Below are 22,347 nucleotides of genomic sequence, written 5' to 3'. Positions count from 1 at the left end.
CAGGAATGTCATCCATTTCTCATTTCTTTTTCACTGCCTTCTCCCATGCAGGTGGTGGTTATACATATATAGCGCAAACCATTCTAGAATTTTCCTACAGCACCTACAGGGGTGTGGAAGACCAATTACAATAACAAAACGGTGCGTTTTAAGGGAATTAATGAAACGGTGCGTCTTAGGAAATTAATGAAACGCTGCGTAAACTTGTAACGGTTACTTAATTTGAATTCGAAGAGCAATCCTCTTCTTCTCGCTCGTTGGCTGGTAACATTATGCACCAAGTTCAATAACTTTATTTAAAAGCTTTGCAAATTGATCTGGCTAGGCTAACGCCAGGGCAGGGAGCACACGGATGGTGCTGAGAGGCAGAGCCGGCATTTTTGCGATCAATCTCTTCAACAGTGAAGCTAGCTATCCAATCTTCGAGCGCTTCAAGGGAAAGAGCATCTCCTTGTTGTGCCATCACTTCATTGTTTTGTTCTTGCGCAGAAGCTGAAATTGCATTAGTGACCTCGTTATTGCTTGAGCCTGCTACAGTCTTAAGTTTTTTTTCTGGAGGACCATCAATTGCTGCACGGGCTGCATCTTGAACTTCTTCTGGAACATGTTTACAAATCTTAACACCGCGGCCTGTCACTTTAGTATGAACACCATAAGGTATGGATTATAAGAACCAAGAAAGATATGGTTTTATTTATAGAAACTACTGATGATCCTAACTCCAAAGTTTGATTTATTTATTTATACATTGTTGTGGCTGAGCATGAAGCTGAAAATGTTGACTCATCAGTTGTCTTAGCTGCGGAGAGCGCACCTGCAGAATACCCTTGTCAGGTTAGTGAGCAGGTATTACTGAAGCCACTTGGACTAGCAGAAGAAGCATTTGATAAACAGAGGAATCAATAAGAAAGGAAGTCTTAAGGTTGGGATGATGATAGCAAAATCATTAGGTTGGTCAAATCTATACACACATTAATAATTAAATGGTTTGGTTGAGGCTAATAATTCATTAAAATTAAATTAAAGGCAGACAGAGAGATTCAGAGAAAGAAATACAATCCAATATTATATTCTCCTACCACAACTCGACGAAGGGATTAGGGACATCCTTGGCATTAGGATTCTCCCACTCCACCACTGACTCCCACCATTATTTTGGTTTTATTTTCATTCTTCTAAGAGAAGGGGGAGGAGATGGCCGCCCATTTTCAAGCAACAGAACACAAATTTTCTTCTCCTCTAACTGTTACCGGAGCATCTTCCAGCAATTAACTTCTCCTCCAGTACAAAGACTTGCAGGCTAGAGAGTTGAGCCAATATCCCACCACAAAACTCCTTTTCATCATTCTAAGAAACCTCAGGTTGGATAGAGATTCCATGCCTTGAGGCATCTTTTCAAGTGCACAAGTATGAGACAAATCTAACCTTTTCAATGCCCTGAGCTTTTTTAATGATGGTAAATGCCTCAAGTTCAAACTTCATGTGAGCAACAATGTAGGGAGACTCACCAAACCAGAGAAAGAATCAATAAGGTTGACAGATTTAGACACCTTGGTGAATGGCTGGACGGAATTTCTTTAGGGCATGTTTGTTTACAGGAAAATCAAACTAAAAAAAGCAACGTTACCAAAGGAAAGTGTTTTCCTTCTATTAAAGAAAGGAAAACACTTTTCTTTTTTTTTAGCTCCGTTCATTTTCTCAAATACACAGTCTCTTTTTCTTCAAAATCAATTGGAAGCTGAGCAGGAACAAGAGCATTTTGCTGGACCAATTAATTTCAGGTATTTTTTCTCTTTTGTTTCCTTTATGTTTTTATCTTCTTCTTCGTAGATCTGTAAAAATTATGGCATAAATCCTTTGATATTCTTGATAAGTCTGCTACTGTCATAATTTTTCCATAACATTTCCATAACTCTTCATCTTATCTTGTCACATTTCACAGTTAAAACTAACCAAATTCATCAAGCAACCCACAAAAAACACATTTTTTCCATGAATGTTTTCTTCTTCATGAATCACAATTGGCAGCTCAAATCATTTAACCAAACAAGGGGGGAATTTCTAACCAAACAGAGAGACAAAACCGGGGGGGAGATAACTGTGAACAGAGAGAGGCAAAACAGGGGGTGGGGTGCGATTTCTGTGAACAGTGAGAGGCAAAATAGGGGGGCTATTTATGTTAACATAGAGAGGCAAAACAGGGGGGGGCGATTTCTGTTAACATAGAGAGGCAAAACGGTGGGGGGGCGATCGATTTCTGTGAACAAAGAGAGGCCAAAACGGGGGGGGGGGGCGATTTTTGTTAACAAAGAGAGGCAAAACGGGGGGGGGGGGAGATTTCTGTGAACTTTACTGTGAAGCAGCCCCTCCCTGTCCCCAGATCCGGCCACCATATACTTTCTGTCAACCCTTGCTCTTTTTTTTTTGTCAAGTCACAGCGTTACCAGAGTAAGTAGCCGGGGGAGAGAGGAGGAGAAACCGAGAGTGAGAGGGAACAAGGGAATGGGGGAATGAGAGAAACCGAGAGGGAGAGGGAACAAGGGAATTGGGGAAACTGGAACCGGGAGAGGGGAATGGGACCAGGGGAATTGGGGGAACTGGAACCGAGAGGAGAAGGGAATGGGAGGGGAATGGGAACAGTGCAATTAGGGAAGGTTAATGGGGAATTATAGAAACCGGTTATAACAGGGGAAATAGGGAATGAATATAATAGAGGAAATGGGGAATTATATAAACCGGTTATAACAAGGGAAATGGGGAATTATAGAAACCGATAAGGTAAGGGGAATGGGTGGGGAATGGGAGAATGGGATGGGAACAACGAAATTATAACAGAACCCTAATAAACATAAATTTGTGTTTTATTTTGCTTTGATTAATTTATGATTAGTGTTTGATTATATTTGTTATATATGGATAAATTTGTGTGACTATGCCGGTAATTATATGGATTTCATTGCGCAATGTCTATTGATCGTTGTGAACTTATGAAATGTATAATTTTCAAAACGGTTTTATCATCGAGAAATTGAATGTTATGGTCTTAAATAATATATTTTAAGACCTTCTTTGTTCAGGGAATCAAATATCATTGCCATAACTATTATACATTGTCCGCTTCTTTCAGCATAATTTATTGTATTAATTGTGTAAGTATTTTATATGCTTTTTTTAATATTTATTTCCTTAAATTTTTAGGTTTTGTTATCAGAAAACTTCACTTTCATATTATGGATAGTAAGATAATTCATGCAGCATGTATGGGAGCAGCTGTAACTATGATAGCTACAGGGGTAGCTATTATTGAACAAGAAAGAAATACAATTTATATACCAAGAGAACCACGTATAAATGCAATTGCTCAACGAGAATTCTTTATTGACAACATTTTGAATCGAGGTGATAGACATTGTGTTGAACAAATTCGTATGAAACCTGTTGTTTTATATAGATTGTGTGATGTTCTCACAAGTCATGACCTATTACGATCAACTCAAAATGTGTCGATTAGGGAGCAAATAATTGTGTTCTTACAAATTGTAGGCCAAAACCAAAGATTTTGTTTTATTAGTGGTATATACTATAGGTCTGTTGAAACTATCCATCGTTACTTTAGAATTGTTTTAAAAGCAATTCTTAAGTTATACAAACACCTTATTAAAGATCCAGAGGATATAGTTCCAGCTGAGATAATGAATAATCGAAGATTCTATTCTTATTTTAAGGTATGAGAACAATACCAGTATTTTTATACATTAATTAATTACATCTAGAAGAAAAGTTTATAAATCATTTTTTCATGTTTATAAAGGATTGTGTGGGAGCAATTGATGGTACCCATGTTCCTGCAAATGTTCCTGTTGAGATTCAAGGAAAGTTTCGAGGTCGAAAAGAAGAAACAACACAAAATGTTTTAGCAGCTATAACTTTTGATTTGAAGTTTATATATGTTTTAGCTGGCTGAGAAGGAAGTGCATATGATTCACGAGTTTTAGGTGATGCATTATCAAGACCTAGTGATCTAAAAATTACAGAAGGTATATAATAAAATATTGTATTATATGCAATAAACATATAAAATGTCTTATCAGATAAAGATAGTAATAGGTTTTATTTTTTTAATTTGTAGGGAAATATTATCTTGGTGATGGTGGTTACGGTATTCGAAAAGGAATCATTTCTCCTTTTCATGGAGTTCGATATCACTTGAATGAGTTTACAGAACGTGCAACAGAAAATAAAAATGAGTTATTTAATCTTCGACACTCTTCATTGAGAACCGCTATTGAGCGAGGGTTTAGTATTTTAAAGAGTCGTTTTAGACCAATTGATGGAAAATCTTTTTAGTCTTATGAAACACAAGTAGATGTTGTGCTTGCATGTTGTATTATTCATAATCACATAATGGGGGTTGATCCTTATGACTTTCTTATGGAAAAATATGTTCGGATAGTGAACCAATTAGACGAACAATCAACTTAAGTCAACAGGAGGAAAGGGAAGAGAATAGGGAGTGGATAACAAAAAGAGAAATGATTGCATCAACCATGTTGAATAATTATAACACTTAAAGAAACTAATAATTGAGTGTTAATTATATGTGTTTGTTTTTATTATGTCTTGCTTGAGTTTGTATTATCTTTGTTATGTATTTGGAGTAGATGTTGACTTTATTATAATTTCTCTTTTAATTATTAATTGTAGTTTTTATATGAAATTTATTAAATCTAAATATGTATGATTTTATTTTGTATAAATTTGTAATTTTTTTTTTTTGTAGAAATGAGTTCCACGCAGAATGAAAAATGCAAGGGAAAGCACTTCACATGGTCTAAGCCTATGTCTCACATATTGCTTGAGATATTAGCTGATGAGGCACTTAAAGGAAGCAAACCTTCTTCCACCTTTAAAGCAAAATCTTTTGTTAAGGTGGCTACATAAATCAGTTAAAAGTTCAACGTGCAATACGAGCCTAAGCATGTGGACAATCATCTCAAGACTGTAAAAAAAGAATGGGGAATAATAACCAAACTTAAAAATAAAAGTGGCTTTGGCTGGGATGATTGTTTGAAGATGATTACAGTTTCGAAAGATGTATATGATAAATAAGTAAATGTATGATAAATATTATACTCTTTATAATTTTTATATTTACTTTTGTTTCTAAAATGTTATACAATGAACAAAAAATTTGCATATTCTAAACTTTATGAACAGGCATATCCCAATCATGACAAGTATCTCAACAAAAAACTTGATATGTACGAGGCAATGACAATTGTTGTTGGAAAAGACATGGCAACCGGAAATTATGTCAAATCATATGTTGATGTCAATTTGGAAGAGAACACTGAAAAGCAATCAATTTCAATTGAAAATGAATTAAGGGGAATATGAAGAAACTTTTAAGGGAAAAGAGACATCTTCCTCTAGTACACAAAAGATGCAACATAGGAAGAGAAATCGTATGTATGAAGATGATGGTGTTGAAAAGTTGTCTAAACAGATTGGAGATGTAGCATTTGCAATTCAAAGCCTCATCAAAAATCAACTTGATGTTAATGCGTTATATGCGGAAGAGATGAAAATTGAAGGTTTTGATGAGATCACTCTTGAGGATGCATTTGATCATTTGGTCCAAAATGAAATGTTTGCAAAAGCATTTATGGCAAAAAATGCTAATTTGAGGAAAATTTGGGTTTAAAATTTTGTGAACCAACACTACTACAGGCCTGCTTGCTAAGATGGTTTGACTATGTTTAAAATTTAAGTTCAGACTATGTTTGTTATTTGACAAATATGTTTACTTGTTTAATTCGGTCTAGCATGTTTATGTTTGTAATTTGAACTAATATGTATGTATATAACATCGAAACTTAATATTTATGCATGACTTTATTTGATGTTAGATATTTATATTTATTTCTTGATGCTTATTTGATATATATTTCAGAAATAACCGTTGAATTTTTTTATCAGTGATATGAATAAAAGAACCCAATGTTGGTTTAGATTAATTGTTTATTTAGTTTAATTACAAGGTAAAGCATATAAATTCTAAATCACATGTCTTTCATCGATGACCACATGAATTTTGCTGATGGATCTCGTCAGAGTTTGAAAAGCAAATAATTGTCCAAGCTTCTAACTTGTTAATAAAGAGGGAGAGATACTTGGAGGAAGACAATTCTTTTTATTCATCAATCTCATTACATGCGGGGAGAAAAGATTACAAAGTAATTAAAAGTAATTAAAATCTAATTCACGAATAGTCTAAAGAGAACTTGAAGTCATTTTAACTATTCATGAACTCATACATCTCTCCAGGCAAGGTTTATTGTTCAGCAGATCTGTATTGGTTTCCCAGCCTATTTCATCTAATCAGTTATCTGGTTTATACAAGGCGCAATCCAGCAAAATGTGAGCGTTTTTGTGCTGGAATGGAATAGATATGGCTTCTCAATTATAGGAAATCTCTGAGTTCCAGTTGGGTAGATATCTTGGTGTGCCTCTCATTAGTGGAAAGCTAAATGATGTTGATTGCATGATGCTCCTGGAAAAAAATTAAAAAATCATTAGTGGACTTCAACATTCGGTAACTAAGCTTGAGTAGATTGCTGTTCATTTCTTACGGGCTTGATACTAAATTCATTGGGAAATGCAGAGCTAATTTCAACCCAAAAATTTGCTTATCATTTTTAGTGAATAATGAACAAGATGATGATTAACACAGTGATCATTGAAATAATGAAGAAGGTTACAATCAAAACACACCCAGAGTGATACACGATGAACAATCAAGTTGAACAGTAGGTGCTTCAAAGTCTAGACAACACTTACGGAAAGAAGTCTGACGCAGGATATTCTAGAGGAGCTGGGCTATCACATACGTAGTTGATAGCTTTGAACTACCTTGACATGGCAGACCAGTGCAGGGATGGAAGGACACAAGAGTTTGGGTCATGAAACAATAAGTTGTCAGGCTTAGCATCCCTATGCATGATGAGAACAAGTGAATCACAAGCCTCAAAAACCCCAACGATAGTACTCATCAACTTAGCAGCCTCTCTTTCACCATGAGCAGAACAGAGGGCATAACTGAAACAGTGTAAGAATGATTCAGAGCATGCTTTCTTTCCTACCCTTATTCACTCATAAATTAGAGGCTTGTCGTCCTTCACCATCGTCCTGTAATTAAAAGCCATACACTTTGAAACCAATCAAATTCTAAAAATTAATTAACTTCCATTTTTTTTGTGGGTTCACTCAAAAATACTATCCATCTAAACCAATCAATTCCTACCCTTATTTTTTTTGTGGCATATCTGAAATATTCATACAAATCAATCAGAGTTAAAGCCAATAATTCAAAACTAAAACATATATAGTGCTTACCAAGCCGCAAGGGGTCTACCTTAATGATGTCCCACAACCATGCAAGGCCATGAAGGACATCCTTAGCATCAGGATGCTCCCACTGCACTACTGACGCACACCATTCTTTTGTTTCCTTGTGGATCAAACTTAATGCAGACAACAAGGCTTGAATCAGGAAGAGAATTGGTTATAAGCAGACAGAAAGATTCAGAAAGACAGAGAGAGACAGAGAGAGGCTATGTACCCAGATATCCCACAGCGATAATAAATTTGGTGCTCAATTCAAAAGCATTATATGTAATTGTCTGACACGAGACGAGAAATTAGGATTACTGGAGAATCCACCGCTTCTTGTGCCAGGGGGTCTCCATGCCCGAAGCTATGCAGAGTGTGGATCCCCTTAGCTTCCCCAAATGCATCATCTCTCCTTGAAATGCCTTAACAACAAACATTCTGCAGCTTTGGAATCCTTCACCAGCTGTCAAATTATCTACAAAAAGATTATCAAATTATTATAAAGGAACAAACTTTAAAGCTAATCAAATTCTCATTTAAAATCTCGTCTTTAAAAAGACAATAGTTATCCAATCCCACATAAACAAATTAAGAATCTTTCTATAAATAATAAATAAAAAGAGAAATTTTAGATAATATTTAATTAGTGTCTCAAAATTAAAGGACAAATATAAAAGGTGTTACGATTGGGGATGATAAAATAAAATCATTAGGTTAATCAAACTTGTGGGTCAAATTTAATATAAACACACAGCAATCATTACGTGGATGTGGTTGAGGCTAATAATTCATTCAAATTAAATTAAGATTGTGAGAGAAAGAGAGGAATTACCTGTAATTAATTCAATATATATTAAATTATATTGAAGGCGGAGTCGTTTCCTAATGATAGGTACAAAACTCTATAAAGGGACGAAGGACATCCTTAGCGTTAGGATCCTCCCACTCTGCTACTGACTCCCACCATTCTTTTGGTCTTATATACATTTTTCTAATAGAAGGGGGAGATGGAAGACAAATTGCCATCCTCTTCAGCTTCTCACATGTGTCTACTTCAATTCTTTGAAGAGAATCGCAAATCAGTTTTGCACTACAAATTCTTTCCAATTCTGGTAACCAGCTCAATTCCAATTCTTTTAACTTTGGGAGTTTGAATTCGGTGTTGTTGCTGCTGCTTTCTTCATCTGATCTTGTTCCACCTATTATCTCCTCAATTTTCTCACATCCTACAACTATAATCTTTTCTAGGTTTACGAGGCAAATCCAAGAAGATGGAACCAAGATCTCCATGCTATTGCAATTCCTTACTTCAATTTGTTGGAGAGAATCGCACATCAGTTTTGCACTACAAATTCTTTTCAGTTTTGGTAACAAACTCAATTCCAATTCTCTTAACTTCGGGAGTTTGAATTCGGTGTTGTTGCTGCTGCTTTCTTCATCTGATCTTGTTTCACCTATTATATCCTTCATCTTCTCACATCTTATAACTGTTATCCTTTCTAGGTTAACGTGACAAATCCAAGAAGATGGAACCAAGCTCTCCATGCTGTCGCAATTCCATACTTTAATTTGTTGGAGAGAATCGCAAATCAGTTTTACACTACAAATACTTTTGAGTTTTGGTAACCCCCTCAATGCTAGAGATCTTAACTTTGGGAGTTTGAATTCGGTGTTGTTGCTGCAGCTATCTTCACCCATAACCCCTTCTTCATCTGATCTTGTTCCACCAATTATCTCCTCCATCTTCTTACATCTTTCAACTGTAATCCTTTCTAGGTTTACGAGGCAAATCCAAGAAGATGGAACCAAAATGTCCATGCTATCGCAATTCCTTACTTCAATTTGTTGGAGAGAATCGCAAATCAGTTTTGCACTACAAATGCGTTTTAGTTCTGGTAACCCCCTCAATGCCAGAGATCTTAACTTTGGGAGTTTGAATTCGGTGTTGTTGTTGCAGCTATCTTCACTCATATCCCCTTCTTCATCTGATCTTGTTCCACCAATTATCTCCTTCATCTTCTTACATGTTGCAACTGTAATCCTTTCTACGTTTACGTGACAAATCCAAGATGGAACCAAGATTTCCATGCTACCGCAATTCCTTACTTCAATTTGTTGAAGAGAATCGCAAATCAGTTTTGCACTACAAATGCTTTTGAGTTTTGGTAACCCCCTCAATGCTAGAGATCTTAACTTTGGGATCTTGAATTCGGTGGTGTTGCTGCAGCTATCTTCACCCATAACCCCTTCTTCATCTGATCTTGTTCCACCAATTATCTCCTCCAGTTTCTCACATCCTACAACTGTAATCTCATCTAGGTTTATGAGGCAAATCCAAGAAGATGGAACCAAGATTTTCATGCTATTGCAATTCGTTACTTTAATTTGTTGGAGAGAATCACAAATCAATTTTGCACTACAAATTCTTTGCAGTTTTGGTAATTCTTCCAATATCAGTTCTCTTAACTTTGGGAGTTTGAATTCGGTGTTGTTGCTGCTGCTTTCTTCATCTGATCTTGTTCCACCTATTATCTCCTCTATTATCTCACAACACATAATTCTAATCACTTCCAGGTTTACGAGGTTTGGCAGCAAGACAAGAGGGAACAACTTCTTCATACTTCTACATCCAGAGCAATTGAACTCTTTAAGACCAGAAAATACACCATTATAAGATGGCAATGGTGTTGGAGAAGGGTAGAACCAAGAAGATGAAATTAAGCTCTCCATGCTATTGCAACCCTTAATGTGGATGACCTCCAGTTCAATTGAATGCTTTATTAGAGAGGAAACATCACATGAACAACGAAAAATAAACAGTTGTTGAATGTCATTTGGGAACATGACTTGAAAATCTCCATCTCCATTGTTACACAAATTACCCAACCAAACTGTTTTACTTTTGCCATAATCATCCATTTCACTGTAATAATCTTCATCCCGTGGTCCTACAAAAATACAGTATGTACTTAGTGATCGGATCTTATCCCGAGAATTAAGATACTCCACAAAGTCAGATTGACTTTCAAAATGGCATACCAAATTTTCCAACTTTCTCGAGCATCCTACTTCCTTTCCTTTAACTGTTACTGGACTATAAATCTTCTCCTCTAATACGAAGACTTGCAGGTGAGAGAGTTTTGGTAATATCTCACTAGGAAACTCATTTTCACCACATCCATTCATCCTCAGATACCTCAGGTTGGATAGACATTGCATGCCTTGAGGTATCTTTTCAAGTGCCCAAGTACCATGGAGATCTAGCCTCTTCAGCGCTCCGAGCTTTTCTAATGATGGTATGTGCCTTAAATTCTCACATTCTTTGAGCAATAATGCAGTGAGACTCACTAGTTCAGAGACAGAATCAGGCAATTTTATGATGCTTGTACGAGACAGATCAAGAACCTTGAGCCCATGCAATTGTTGGAAAAAATTATCTGCAATAAATTGCAACACTTCATTACCACATATCAATAGAGTTGAAAGATTGGGACACATTGGTGAATGGCTAGAAGGAATTTCCTCGAAATAACAATCCTTCAGAGAGACTCTCACTAGATTCTCTTTCCACATATCCACATCTGGTAATTCATCATTATATTCCCCAACCATGATTGGAGAGTTTGTTCGGAGTATTTGGTGGGCCATGTCCCTAATCAAGTCATGCATCTTGACACATCTATGATAATCACCATAATCAGCTCTTTCCATTAAACAGACTTTTTCAAGTTTATCAAGCATCGTGTGGCCCTCGTCAAACGCTGCTTGCCTGCTCCTCATTTCTTCAATTATTCCCTCATCGATCAAATAACCTATCAGCTCCTCCCTTTTAATCTCATGATCTTCAGGATACAATGCACAATACAAGAGACATTGTTGTAGTGCTAAATCATTTAACTGATCATAACTAAACCTCAATAACCGGAATACCTCATCTTCCATTTCCCTACATTTTGATTCTTTCAATTTCTTCAATGTATTCCTCCACTCATGTGGCTGCTCCACTCCCCTCATGCTTCCCGCCATTGTAATAATTCCCAATGGCAAACCAGCACATTCCCTTACAATATCCTCAGCAATTCGTTCCACTTCTGAAGAAAATGTTATGTCATGTCCAAGTCTCTCAGTAAACAAAGTCCAAGCTTCTCTCTCCGAAATAGGTTGCACTTTGATTGTGTGTTGGGTTTTCATGTATTGACAAACCTTTTCTGATCGAGTTGTAAGAATTAGCTTGCATCCCTCAACTTGGTCAGGAACTCCCAGCTTTTGTAGGTCAAAAGCCTTCCACAAATCATCTAAAATCAGAACCCATTTTTGTTTCTTTTTTAATTCTTCTTTCAACGCGGCCGCTCTATGCAGCTCCTCATCTTCACTGGAAAGATCTAAACCAATACGTCTTGCGAGACTTGTCTGCAATCTATTAATGCTGGTATCCTGTGAAACAGTAACCCAGTAAACATGAGTGTCTGGTCTTTCTAGAAGCTGATTATAAATGTGCGTCACCAATGTGGTCTTTCCCACTCCGCCCATCCCATAGATACCAATACTTGAAACTTCATTGCGCATCAACAAAGATGAGATGGTCTTCTTATGTTCTTCGAATGCTTGACCCACCATTTTTCTCGTTGGGAGTGCATATCCTTTATTCTTATTTGTGTTGCATGCAGCCCCTCCAGAAGAGCAAGCTCCTGCTCCAGGCTGCACTAATCTTCCATGATTGTTCTCCACGTCCTCCTTCCCCATTAAAAAAGCAGAGATGGCAATCTGATCCCAAGGTTTCCCTTCTAATTGTTGCATCAGATCTATTCTTTGTGTAGCTTCCCCTGTATTATCATGTGCATCAATTATGAGTCTCCTGGAATGCTGACTAGATCCATCACCAGTGTTTTCCATGCTATTTGCCGCTAAGTTCGGACAAATTCTCTCTTCCTCCGCACCTAGTTCCATGCCATGTACTCCCACTTGTATCCTCCCAGCATGCCCTGCCAAACTGTCAAGTTCTGCATTGCTTTGTTCCAACACTTGAACCAGTACTGGTTCTGTCCTGACTGCAACCATGTTCTGCACATCGTTCATATTGGCATCATTGTTTACTGATGGAGAACAGAGTTGAGCATCTGTTGGTCGGGATAAATCTCCTCGAGGCTCATCTGCTTGATTAATCCATGGCCTCTCACGAGAGCTACCTCTCTCCAGCTGCACAAGTTCAGCCCTTCCAATCAAATCATTTGCCCATGCAAGTTCTCCAGTGAAAAAAGGTCCTCCTTGTTGTGCCATCTCTACATGTGTCACTTCATTGTTCCGTTCTTGCGTTGAAGCTGAAATTGCATTAGCGACCTCGTTACTGCTTGAGCCCGCAACAGTTTTAAGTTTCTTTTCTGGAGGGACATTAATTGCTTCACAAGCTGCATCTCGAACTTCTTCTGGAACGTTTTCACAAATTTTAACACCACGCCCTTTCACTCCTGCCAAATGCAATTTGATCCTCGTAACGGAAGTACCTTGGGAAAAACAATGCCCACAAAACGTACACGTCATGCTACCACCACCATCCATCTTTTCAACATATTCCCAAAAAGGATCATTTGGTCGACTCATTTTGATCAGTGGCTCTATAGAAAAGAAAAAAGAGAGATATGTCAACACGATGCCCTATAAAAAAATAGAAATTCAAAGGAACATTGAATAAAAATCAAAGGAAGTTACTCTTAATGGACGGAGTTACAGTAATAGCACAGAGAGAAGAGCGGTTCAGGAGAAAACAAGAATGGAGGGGAAGCAAAATCTCTGTTTGATTTTTTCTTTTTTGTTTTGCAGTACAATGGTCACCAATAGCTTGGAAGAGTTTGTTAGCAGTAACCTGTTCGACCTCAATAATGTTAACGCGTGGACCCAATTGTTGTGGAAACTTTGGACTGATTTTTTTTATATTAATATATTAGAATGATTTTAGAATGATTTGAAATAAAAAATGTTAACGCTTGGACCCGTCAATGTTTAACAATTTTCCAGCATAGTCATGACATATTGAATTGCGTGTTTAATATTTAAATATAAATTAATTAATTTATTAAATTGATAATAAATTAAATAATTTTATTCAATTTATTTTATTTTAATTAGAATTATAATTTATATATAAACAAACATATTAAAAAAGTAATGTATCTCATATATTAAAAATTATTTGTACAAAATTAAAATATAATAATTAATAAAATATAATTTTATTATAAATAAGTTTTAGAAATTAAAGAATAGAATATAACTAATAAAGGAGATTAAGATTCTAATATATTTCATATTTTAAGCTTCTTTACTTAAAGGAGAATATAATGATTAATAAAATATAATTTTAGAAAAGTATTTTTCATATTTTAAGCTTCTTAAAAATGGTAAGCACGCATAATCTTTATATTGTTAGGAATAAACTCCTCATCTATGTCTATATGTAACTACGTGAGTCTCTCTCTCTATATATAAATACCTCATAATCTTTATAATATTGTTAGGAATAAACACAAGAAAATGATTTATTAATAAGTGTAATGGAAATATAATTAACATGAAGCGCCTTTGGGCTTCATATAAATTTTAACTCTCAAAATTATTCCAATATATATAAAAGAAGAAAAACTTGCCACTAAGACAGACAGACAGACGACAAAAAAAAAAAAAAAAAACTTGGTGGATCATGACATAGTTTTCCTTAAAAGAAAAGGGCACTTGAAATACAAAGTCCTTGGCGTTTATAGGAGGAGTAAAAAAAAAAAGATTACAATGTAATTAAAAGTAATTAAAATCTAATTCACGAATAGTCTAAAGAGAACTTGAAGTCATTTTAACTATTCATGAACTCATACATCTTTCTAGGCAAGGTTTATTGTTCAGCAGATCTGTATTGGTTTCCCAGCCTATTTCATCTATCAGTTATCTGGTTTATACAAGGCGTAATCCAGCAAAATGCGAGCGCTTTTGTGCTGGTATGGAATAAATATGGCTTCTCAATTATAGAAAATCTCTTAGTTCCAGTTGGGTAGATATCTTGGTGTGCCTCTCATTAGTGGAAAGCTAAATGATGTTGATTGCATGCTGCTCCTGGAAAAAAATAAAAAAATCATTAGTGGACTTCAACGTTCGGTAACTAAGCTTGAGTAGATTACTGTTCATTTCTTACTGGATTGATACTAAATTCATTGGGAAATGCAGAGCTAATTTCAACCCAAAAATTTGCTTATCATTTTTAGTGAATAATGAACAAGATGATGATTAACACAGTGATCATTGAAATAATGAAGAAGGTTACAATCAAAACACACCCGGAGTGATACAGGATGAATAAAAAAGGACAGAATATACGAGTCCATCCCACCTTGAAACAATCAGTTGAACAGTAGGTGCTTCAAAGCCTAGACAACACTAATGGAAGGAAGTCTGACGCAGGAGATTCTAGAGGAGCTGAGCTATCATATACGTAGTTGATAGCTTTGAACTACCTTGACATGGCAGACCAGTGCAGGGATGGAAGGACACAAGAGTTTGGGTCCGATTTGAGGATATTTTTGCACACTATGAAACAATAAGTTGTCAGGCTTAGCATCCCTATGCATGATGAGAACAAGTGAATCACAAGCCTCAAAAACCCCAACGATAGTACTCATCAACTTAGCAGCCTATCTTTCACCATGAGCAGAACAGAGGGCATAACTGAAACAGTGTAAGAATGATTCAGAGCATGCTTTCTTTCCTACCCTTATTCATTCATAAATAAGAGGCTTGTCGTCCTTCACCATCGTCCTGCAAAAAGATAACCAAGTAATTAAAAGCCATAAACTTTGAAACCAATCAAGTTTTAAAAATTAATTAACTTTCATTATTCTGTGGGTTCACTCAAAAATACTATCCATCAAGCATATCTGAAATATTCATACAAATCAATCAGAATTAAAGCCAATTATTCAAAACTAAAACATATATAATGCTTACCAAGCCGTAAGGGATGTGCCTTAATGATGTCCCACAACCATGCAAGGCCATGAAGGACATCCTTAGCATCAGGATGCTCCCACTTCACTACTGACTCACACCATTCTTTTGCTTCCTTGTGGATCAAACTTAATGCAGACAACAAGGCTTGAATCAGGAAGAGAAATGGTTATAAGTAGACAGAAAGATTCAGAGAGACAGAAAGAGGTTATGTACCCAGATATCTCACAGCAATAATAAATTGGGTGCTCAATTCAAAAGCATTATATGAAATTGTCTGACACGAGACTAGAGGAATTAGGATGAATCCACCGCTTCTTGTGCCATACCCAAAGCTATGCAGAGTGTGGATCCCCTTTGCTTCCCCAAATGCATCATCTCTCCTTGAAATGCCTTGACAACAAACATTCTGCAGGTTTTGTCAAATTATCTACAAAAAGATTATCAAATTATTAAAAAGGCACAATCTTTAAAGCTAATCAAATTCTCATTTAAAATCTCGTCTTTAAAAAGACAAGAGTTATCCAATCCCACATATGCCAGAGATTTTAACTTTGAGAATTTGAATTCGGTGCTGCTGCTGCTGCTTTCTTCATCTGATCTTGTTCCACCTATTATCTCCTTCATCTTGTGACATCCTGCAACTGAAATCTTTTCTAGGTGTACGAGGGAAATCCAAGAAGATGGAACCAAGATCTCCATGCTGTTGCAATTCCGTACTGCAATTTGTTGGAGAGAATCGCAAATCAGGTTTGCACTCCAAATTCTTTTCAGTTCTGGTAAATCTTCCAATGCTAGAGATCTTAACTTTGAGAATTTGAATTTGGTGCTGCTGCTGCTGCTTTCTTCATCTGATCTTATTCCACCTATTATCTCCTTCATCTTCTTACATCTTGCAACTGAAATCTTTTCTAGGTTTACGAGGGAAATCCAAGAAGATGGAACCAAGCTCTCCATGCTGTTGCAATTCCGTACTTCAATTTGTTGGAGAGAATCGGAAATAAGTTTTGCACTACAAATTCTTTTCAGTTCTGGTAACCGACTCAATTTCATAGATCTTAACTTTGGGAGCTTGAATTCGGTGTTATTGCTGCTGCTTTCTTTATCTGATCTTGTTCCACCTATTATCTCCTTCATCTTCTTACATCTTGCAACTGAAATCTGTTCTAGGTTTACGAGGGAAATCCAAGAAGATGGAACCAAGCTCTCCATGCTTTTGCAATTCTTTACTATAATTTCTTGGAGAGAATCGCAAATAAGTTTTGCATCACAAATTCTTTTCAGTTCTGGTAAATCTTCCAATTCCAGATATCTTAACTTCGGGAGTTTGAATTCGGTGTTGCTCCTGCTGCTTTCTTCATCTGATCTTGTTCCACATATTATCTCGACTTTCTCACATCCTGCAACTGTAATCCTTTCTAGGTTTACGAAGCAAATCCAAGAAGATGGAACCAAGATTTCCATGCTATTGCAATTCCTTACTGCAATTTTTTGGAGAGAATCGCAAATCAATTTTGCACTACAAATTCTTTTCAATTCTGGTAAATCTTTCAATTCCAGATATCTTAACTTTGGAAGTTTCAATTCTGTGTTGTTGCTGCTGCTGCTGCTTTCTTCATCTAATCTTGTTCCACATATTATCTCGACTTTCTCACATCCTGCAACTGTAATCCTTTCTAGGTTTACGAGGCAAATCCAAGACAATGGAACCAAGCTCTCCATGCTTTTGCAATTCTTTATTATAATTTCTTGGAGAGAATCGCAAGAAATTTTTGCAGTACAAATTCTTTTCAGTGTTGGTAAATCTTCCAAGTCCAGATAACTTAACTTCGGGAGTTTGAATTCGGTGTTGTTGCTGCCGCTTTCTTCACCCATATCCTGTTCTTCATTTGATCTTGTTCCATAAATTATCTCCTCCATTTTCTCACATCCTCTAACTGTAATCTTTTCTAGGTTTACGAGGGAAATCCAAGAAGATGGAACCAAGATCTCCATGCTGTTGCAATTCCATACTTCAATTTGTTGGAGAGAATCGCAAGTCAGCTTTGCACTACAAATGCTTTTCAGTTCTGGTAAATTAAACAATGCCAGAGATCTTAACTTTGGGAGTTTGAATTCGGTGCTGCTGCTTTCTTCATCTGATCTTCTTCCACCTATTATCTCCTCCATTTTCTCACATCCTCTAACTGTAATCTTTTCTAGGTTTACGAGGGAAATCCAAGAAGATGGAACCAAGATCTCCATGCTGTTGCAATTCCATACTTCAATTTGTTGGAGAGAATCGCAAGTCAGCTTTGCACTACAAATGCTTTTCAGTTCTGGTAAATTAAACAATGCCAGAGATCTTAACTTTGGGAGTTTGAATTCGGTGCTGCTGCTTTCTTCATCTGATCTTCTTCCACCTATTATCTCCTCCATTTTCTCACATCCTCTAACTGTAATCTTTTCTAGGTTTACGAGGGAAATCCAAGAAGATGGAACCAAGATCTCCATGCTGTTGCAATTCCATACTTCAATTTTTTGGAGAGAATCGCACGTCAGCTTTGCACTACAAATGTTTTTCAGTTCTGGTAAATTAAACAATGCCAGAGATCTTAACTTTGGGAGTTTGAATTCGGTGCTGCTGCTTTCTTCATCTGATCTTCTTCCACCTATTATCTCCTCCATTTTCTCACATCCTCGAACTTTAATCTTTTCTAGGTTTACGAGGTTTGGCAGCAAGGCAAGAGGGAACAACTTCTTCATACTAGTACATCCATAGCAACTGAACACTTTAAGACCAGAAAATACACCATTATAAGATGGCGATGGTGTTGGAGAAGGGCAGAACCAAGAAGATGAAATCACGCTCTCCATGCTATCGCAATCTGCAATGTGGATGACCTCCAATTCAATTGAATGCTCTATCAAATAGGAAACATCATAATTAATCCACTGCTCTAATATGAATACTTGCAGGTGAGAAAGTTTAGGTAATATCCCACTAGGAAACTCCTTTTCACCACATCCATTCATCCTCAAATACCTCAGGTTGGATAGACATTGCATGCCTTGAGGTATCTCTTCAAGTGCCGTAGTACCAGAGAGATCTAGCCTCTTCAGTGCTCTGAGCTTTTCTAATGATGGTACATGCCTTAAATTCTTACATTTTTCGAGCAATAATGCAGTGAGACTCGCCAGTTCAGAGACAGAATCAGGCAATTCCATGATGCGAGTACGAGACAGATCAAGAACCTTGAGCCCATGCAAATGTGTGAAAAAAGAATCAGCAATAAATTGCAACCTTTCATTATCACATAGCAATAGAGTTGAAAGATTGGGGCATCTTGGTGAGTGACTAGAAGGAATTTCCTCCAAATAACGACCCTTCAGATAGACTCTCGCTAGATTCTCTTTCCACATATCCACATCTGGTAATCCTCCAACAAAATCCCCAACCATGACTGGAGAGTTCGTTTGGAGTATTTGGTGGGCCATATCCCTAATCAAGTCATGCATCTTGACACATTTACGATGACAATAATTAAAACAACTTTCCAGTAAACAGACTTTTTCAAGTTTATCAAGCATCGTGTGGCCCTCGTCAAATGCTGCTTGCCTGCTACTCATTCCTTCAATTATTTCCTCGTCGATCAAATAACCTATCAACTCCTCCCTTTCAATCCTATGATCTTCAGGATACAATGCACAGTACAAGAGACATTGTTGTAATGCTAAATCATTTAGCTGATCATAACTAAACCTCAATAATCGGAATACCTCATCTTCCATTTCCTTATATTTTGATTCTTTCAATTTCTTCAATGTATTCCTCCACTCATGTGGCTCATCCACTCCTCTCATGCTTCCTGCTATTGTAATAATTCCCAATGGCAAACCAGCACATTCCCTTACAACATTCAAAGCAATTCCTTCCACTTCTGAAGAAAATGCTATGTCATGTCCAAGTCTCTCAATAAACAAAGTCCAAGCTTCTTTCTCCGAAATAGGCTGCACTTTTATCGTGTGTTGGGTTTTCATCTGTTGACAAACCTTGACTGATCGAGTTGTAAGAATCAGCTTGCATCCCTCAATTTGGTCAGGAACTCCCAGCTTTTGGAGGTCAAAAGCCTTCCACAAATCATCAAAAATCAGAACCCATTTCTGTTTCTTCATTAATTCTTTTTTCAACGCAACCGCTCTATGCAGCTCCTCATCTTCACTGGAAAGATCTAAACCAATTCGTCTTGCGAGACTTGTCTGCAATTTATTAATGCTGGTATCTTGTGAAACAGTAATCCAGTAAACATCAGTGTCTGCTCTTTCTAGAAGCTGATTATGTATATGTGTCACCAATGTGGTCTTACCCACTCCGCCCATCCCATAGATGCCAATGCTTGAAACTTCATCGTGCTCCAACAAAGACTGGACAGACTCCTTGTGGTCCTTGAATGCTTGACCCACCATTTTTCTCGTTGGTAGTGCATCTCCTTTAATCTCATTTGTGTTGCGTGCAACCCCTCCAGAAGAGCTAGCTCCAGCGCCAGGCTGCACTAATCTTCCATGAGTGTTCTCCGCGTCCTCCTCCACTGGTTCTGTCCTCAATCTAACCATGTTCTCCACATCATCCATAATTACATCATTGTGTATTGATGGAGCACAGAGGTGATCATAATATCTTCCATGGTCAAGACACAATGGATCTGATGGCTGGGATGAATCTCCTCCAGGCTCAGCAGCTTGATTAATTGATGTCCGATCAGGAAAGCCACCTCTCTCCAGAAGTTCAATCTCTTCAACAGTGAAGCTAGCTATCCAATCTTCGAGCGCTTCATGGGAAAGAGCATCTCCTTGTTGTGCCATCACTTCATTGTTCTGTTCTTGCGCTGAAGCTGAAATTGGATTAATGACCTCGTTATTGCTTGAGCCTGCTGCAGTCTTACGTTTTTTTTCTGGAGGGCCATCAATTGCTGCACGGGCTGCATCTTGAACTTCTTCTGGAACATGTTTACAAATTTTAACACCACGGCTTTTCACTCCTGACAAATGCCATTTGATCCTCGAAATGGAAGTATCTTTGGCAAATGGATGCCCACAAAACTTACATTTCATGCTTCCATCATTCATATCTTCAACATCATTCCAAAATGGATCATTTGATCGAACCATTTTTTCCTATAGAAAAAAAAAAGTCAAAAGTATTGAATTAAAATTAATGTAAGTTACATTAATTGGAAAAAGAAATGTTTAAACTAAGATAATTAGTCAAAAAACAGCAAGGATCTAAAAAGAGGACTCAAAGTTAAGGGTCAATTTAGTATGAACACCATAAGGTATGGATTATAAAAACTAAGAGATCGATTGATTTATATATGAAACTACTGATGATCCTAACTCCAAAGTTTCTAAATAAAATCTCTACAAGCTGTCCTTTACTTAAAAAGATTCAAGCAATAGTTGCAGATGAAAAACAGAAACACCAACAAGACGAAGAAGATGAAGTATAAATACTTTACCTGGATTCAAGATGTCCTGCAAGAGCTGCTTTGCTTGAGCAGTATTCAGAAAAAAAAGAGCAGAAAGCACAGGCAAGAGAAGAGTATATGGTTTTTTAAAAAAATTACTGGGAACAGAGAATGGTATAATGAGATGAGATGTCGAAGAGATTGTTACAGTAATAGCACAGAGAGAAGAACGGTTCAAGAAAAAACAATAATGGAGGGGAATCAAAATCTCTGTTTGATATTCTGTTGTGTTTTGGGTACAATAATGTTCCCGCGTGGACCCTGTTGTTGTGGAAACTTTGCAAAGGATCTCGAGGAAGAAAAATGAAATTTGGTGTACAGACAGTATTTGTATTGAATAGTATATTTTTTTAAAAAAAAAATTTGATATTAGGTTTATAAAAAAATAAAGACTGAAAGGTTCATACAAATATTAAATTTATAAAAAAAATTAAAAAAAGAAAAAGAATTGAAATGACGTGATGGAAGTGAAAGTATTATGGTCGGTTTGGGTTATATGATACTGCTATTGTCGTTGTATTTTTGTCAGCACCAATAGTATATATTGACTATTGGTCGTAGAGAGTACAGTACTGCCTCTTTATATTTTTTACTTTGGTACCTTAACTTTTTTTTTAATTATGTCCTTTGATTGCAAAATTAACACCCAATTGCTTTTAACTTTATTGGCTAGGGACAAAATTGATAGACAAGGCACCAACTTAGAAAAGGCGTCAAAAATAGGTGGTGTTTTTAAAGTTGATGTTAAAAATACACATTCATCCCCCAATTTATAAAATTACACTTTTCCGGTCCTTATGTTTTTCTAAATTTAATTTTGGTACATAATTACTTCATTTCTATTATTTTTAAGTCTCTAGTTTTGAAAGGAGAGAGAAATGTTCGCTGGATTTCGACGTAAAGAGAGGGTTGATCTCTCATATTTTGGCCACCAAATCAAATGATATTGGTGTCTACAAGTTTCATTTAATGAAAGGAGTTGAATAGTGGTTGTTTGAAACATCGATATTACCTAAGAAATTAGATCAAGGTAGAGGAAGAAAAATCTAATCCAATTTTATTTCATGTTTTGGGGTCATTTTTGGAGTTTCTTAGGTTGATTAATTGGTTTCTAGATGTTGTGTATGGTCTTTATGGGGTTTTTTTTTTTTTTTGTTAAAATGGGTTGAAAAAGGAATTTTGGGACAAAAATACTTATGCTATGATTTTCTGAGCACTACAAGGATTTTGGAGCAAAAATACCTCTACTCTGATTTTTCAACCACCACTGTAGTGCTCGGATTCTAGGCAGACAGGTGACACGTCATCTACTTCAACAAGCAACATGTGGCCTAAGTTTTTTTTATTAAAGGGGTGGACGACTCGTCAGCCCCTAAATTTTTTTTAAAAAAAAATACAAGCGTCTGGGCTCTTTTTTCATAGGCCCATACACGTTGGGCTATTAGACTCGCGCACCTAGTCTCTT

The 22,347-nt window shown here is 36.6% G+C and overlaps 1 protein-coding gene across 1 annotated transcript; it reads right to left on the bottom strand.

Annotated features, from left to right (window-relative positions):
- Nucleotides 1-292: 292 nt before the first annotated feature.
- Nucleotides 293-21,175, bottom strand: LOC7487144 (uncharacterized). Its single transcript, XM_052449654.1, has 8 exons — nt 20,874-21,175; nt 16,245-20,532; nt 8,289-9,917; nt 7,711-7,867; nt 7,396-7,523; nt 7,182-7,188; nt 6,950-7,098; nt 293-630 (listed from the first exon to the last, which is right to left on the bottom strand). Exons 2-8 carry the CDS (start codon nt 20,524-20,526, stop codon nt 293-295), a joined length of 6,690 nt encoding a protein of 2,229 aa, XP_052305614.1. The 5' UTR covers nt 20,527-20,532; nt 20,874-21,175.
- Nucleotides 21,176-22,347: the final 1,172 nt, after the last annotated feature.

Source organism: Populus trichocarpa, chromosome 19 (assembly GCF_000002775.5).
Source record: "Populus trichocarpa isolate Nisqually-1 chromosome 19, P.trichocarpa_v4.1, whole genome shotgun sequence".
In the NCBI taxonomy this organism is placed as follows: Eukaryota; Viridiplantae; Streptophyta; class Magnoliopsida; order Malpighiales; family Salicaceae; genus Populus; species Populus trichocarpa.
Note: the sequence above shows the minus strand (reverse complement) of the source record. Positions and strands in the feature narration are given on the sequence as shown.

What these genes read in the sequence shown, in the direction of transcription:
- LOC7487144 (XM_052449654.1), bottom strand. Translation starts at nt 20,526, where the DNA reads ATGGTTCGATCAAATGATCCATTTTGGAATGATGTTGAAGATATGAAT. An exon ending in TCGTCCCTTTATAGAGTTTT is followed by an intron (nt 7,868 to 8,288) that starts GTACCTATCATT and finishes ATCTTTTTGTAG; the next exon opens with ATAATTTGACAGCTGGTGAA. An exon ending in AAGAAGCGGTGGATTCTCCA is followed by an intron (nt 7,524 to 7,710) that starts GTAATCCTAATT and finishes GTCTGCATTAAG; the next exon opens with TTTGATCCACAAGGAAACAA.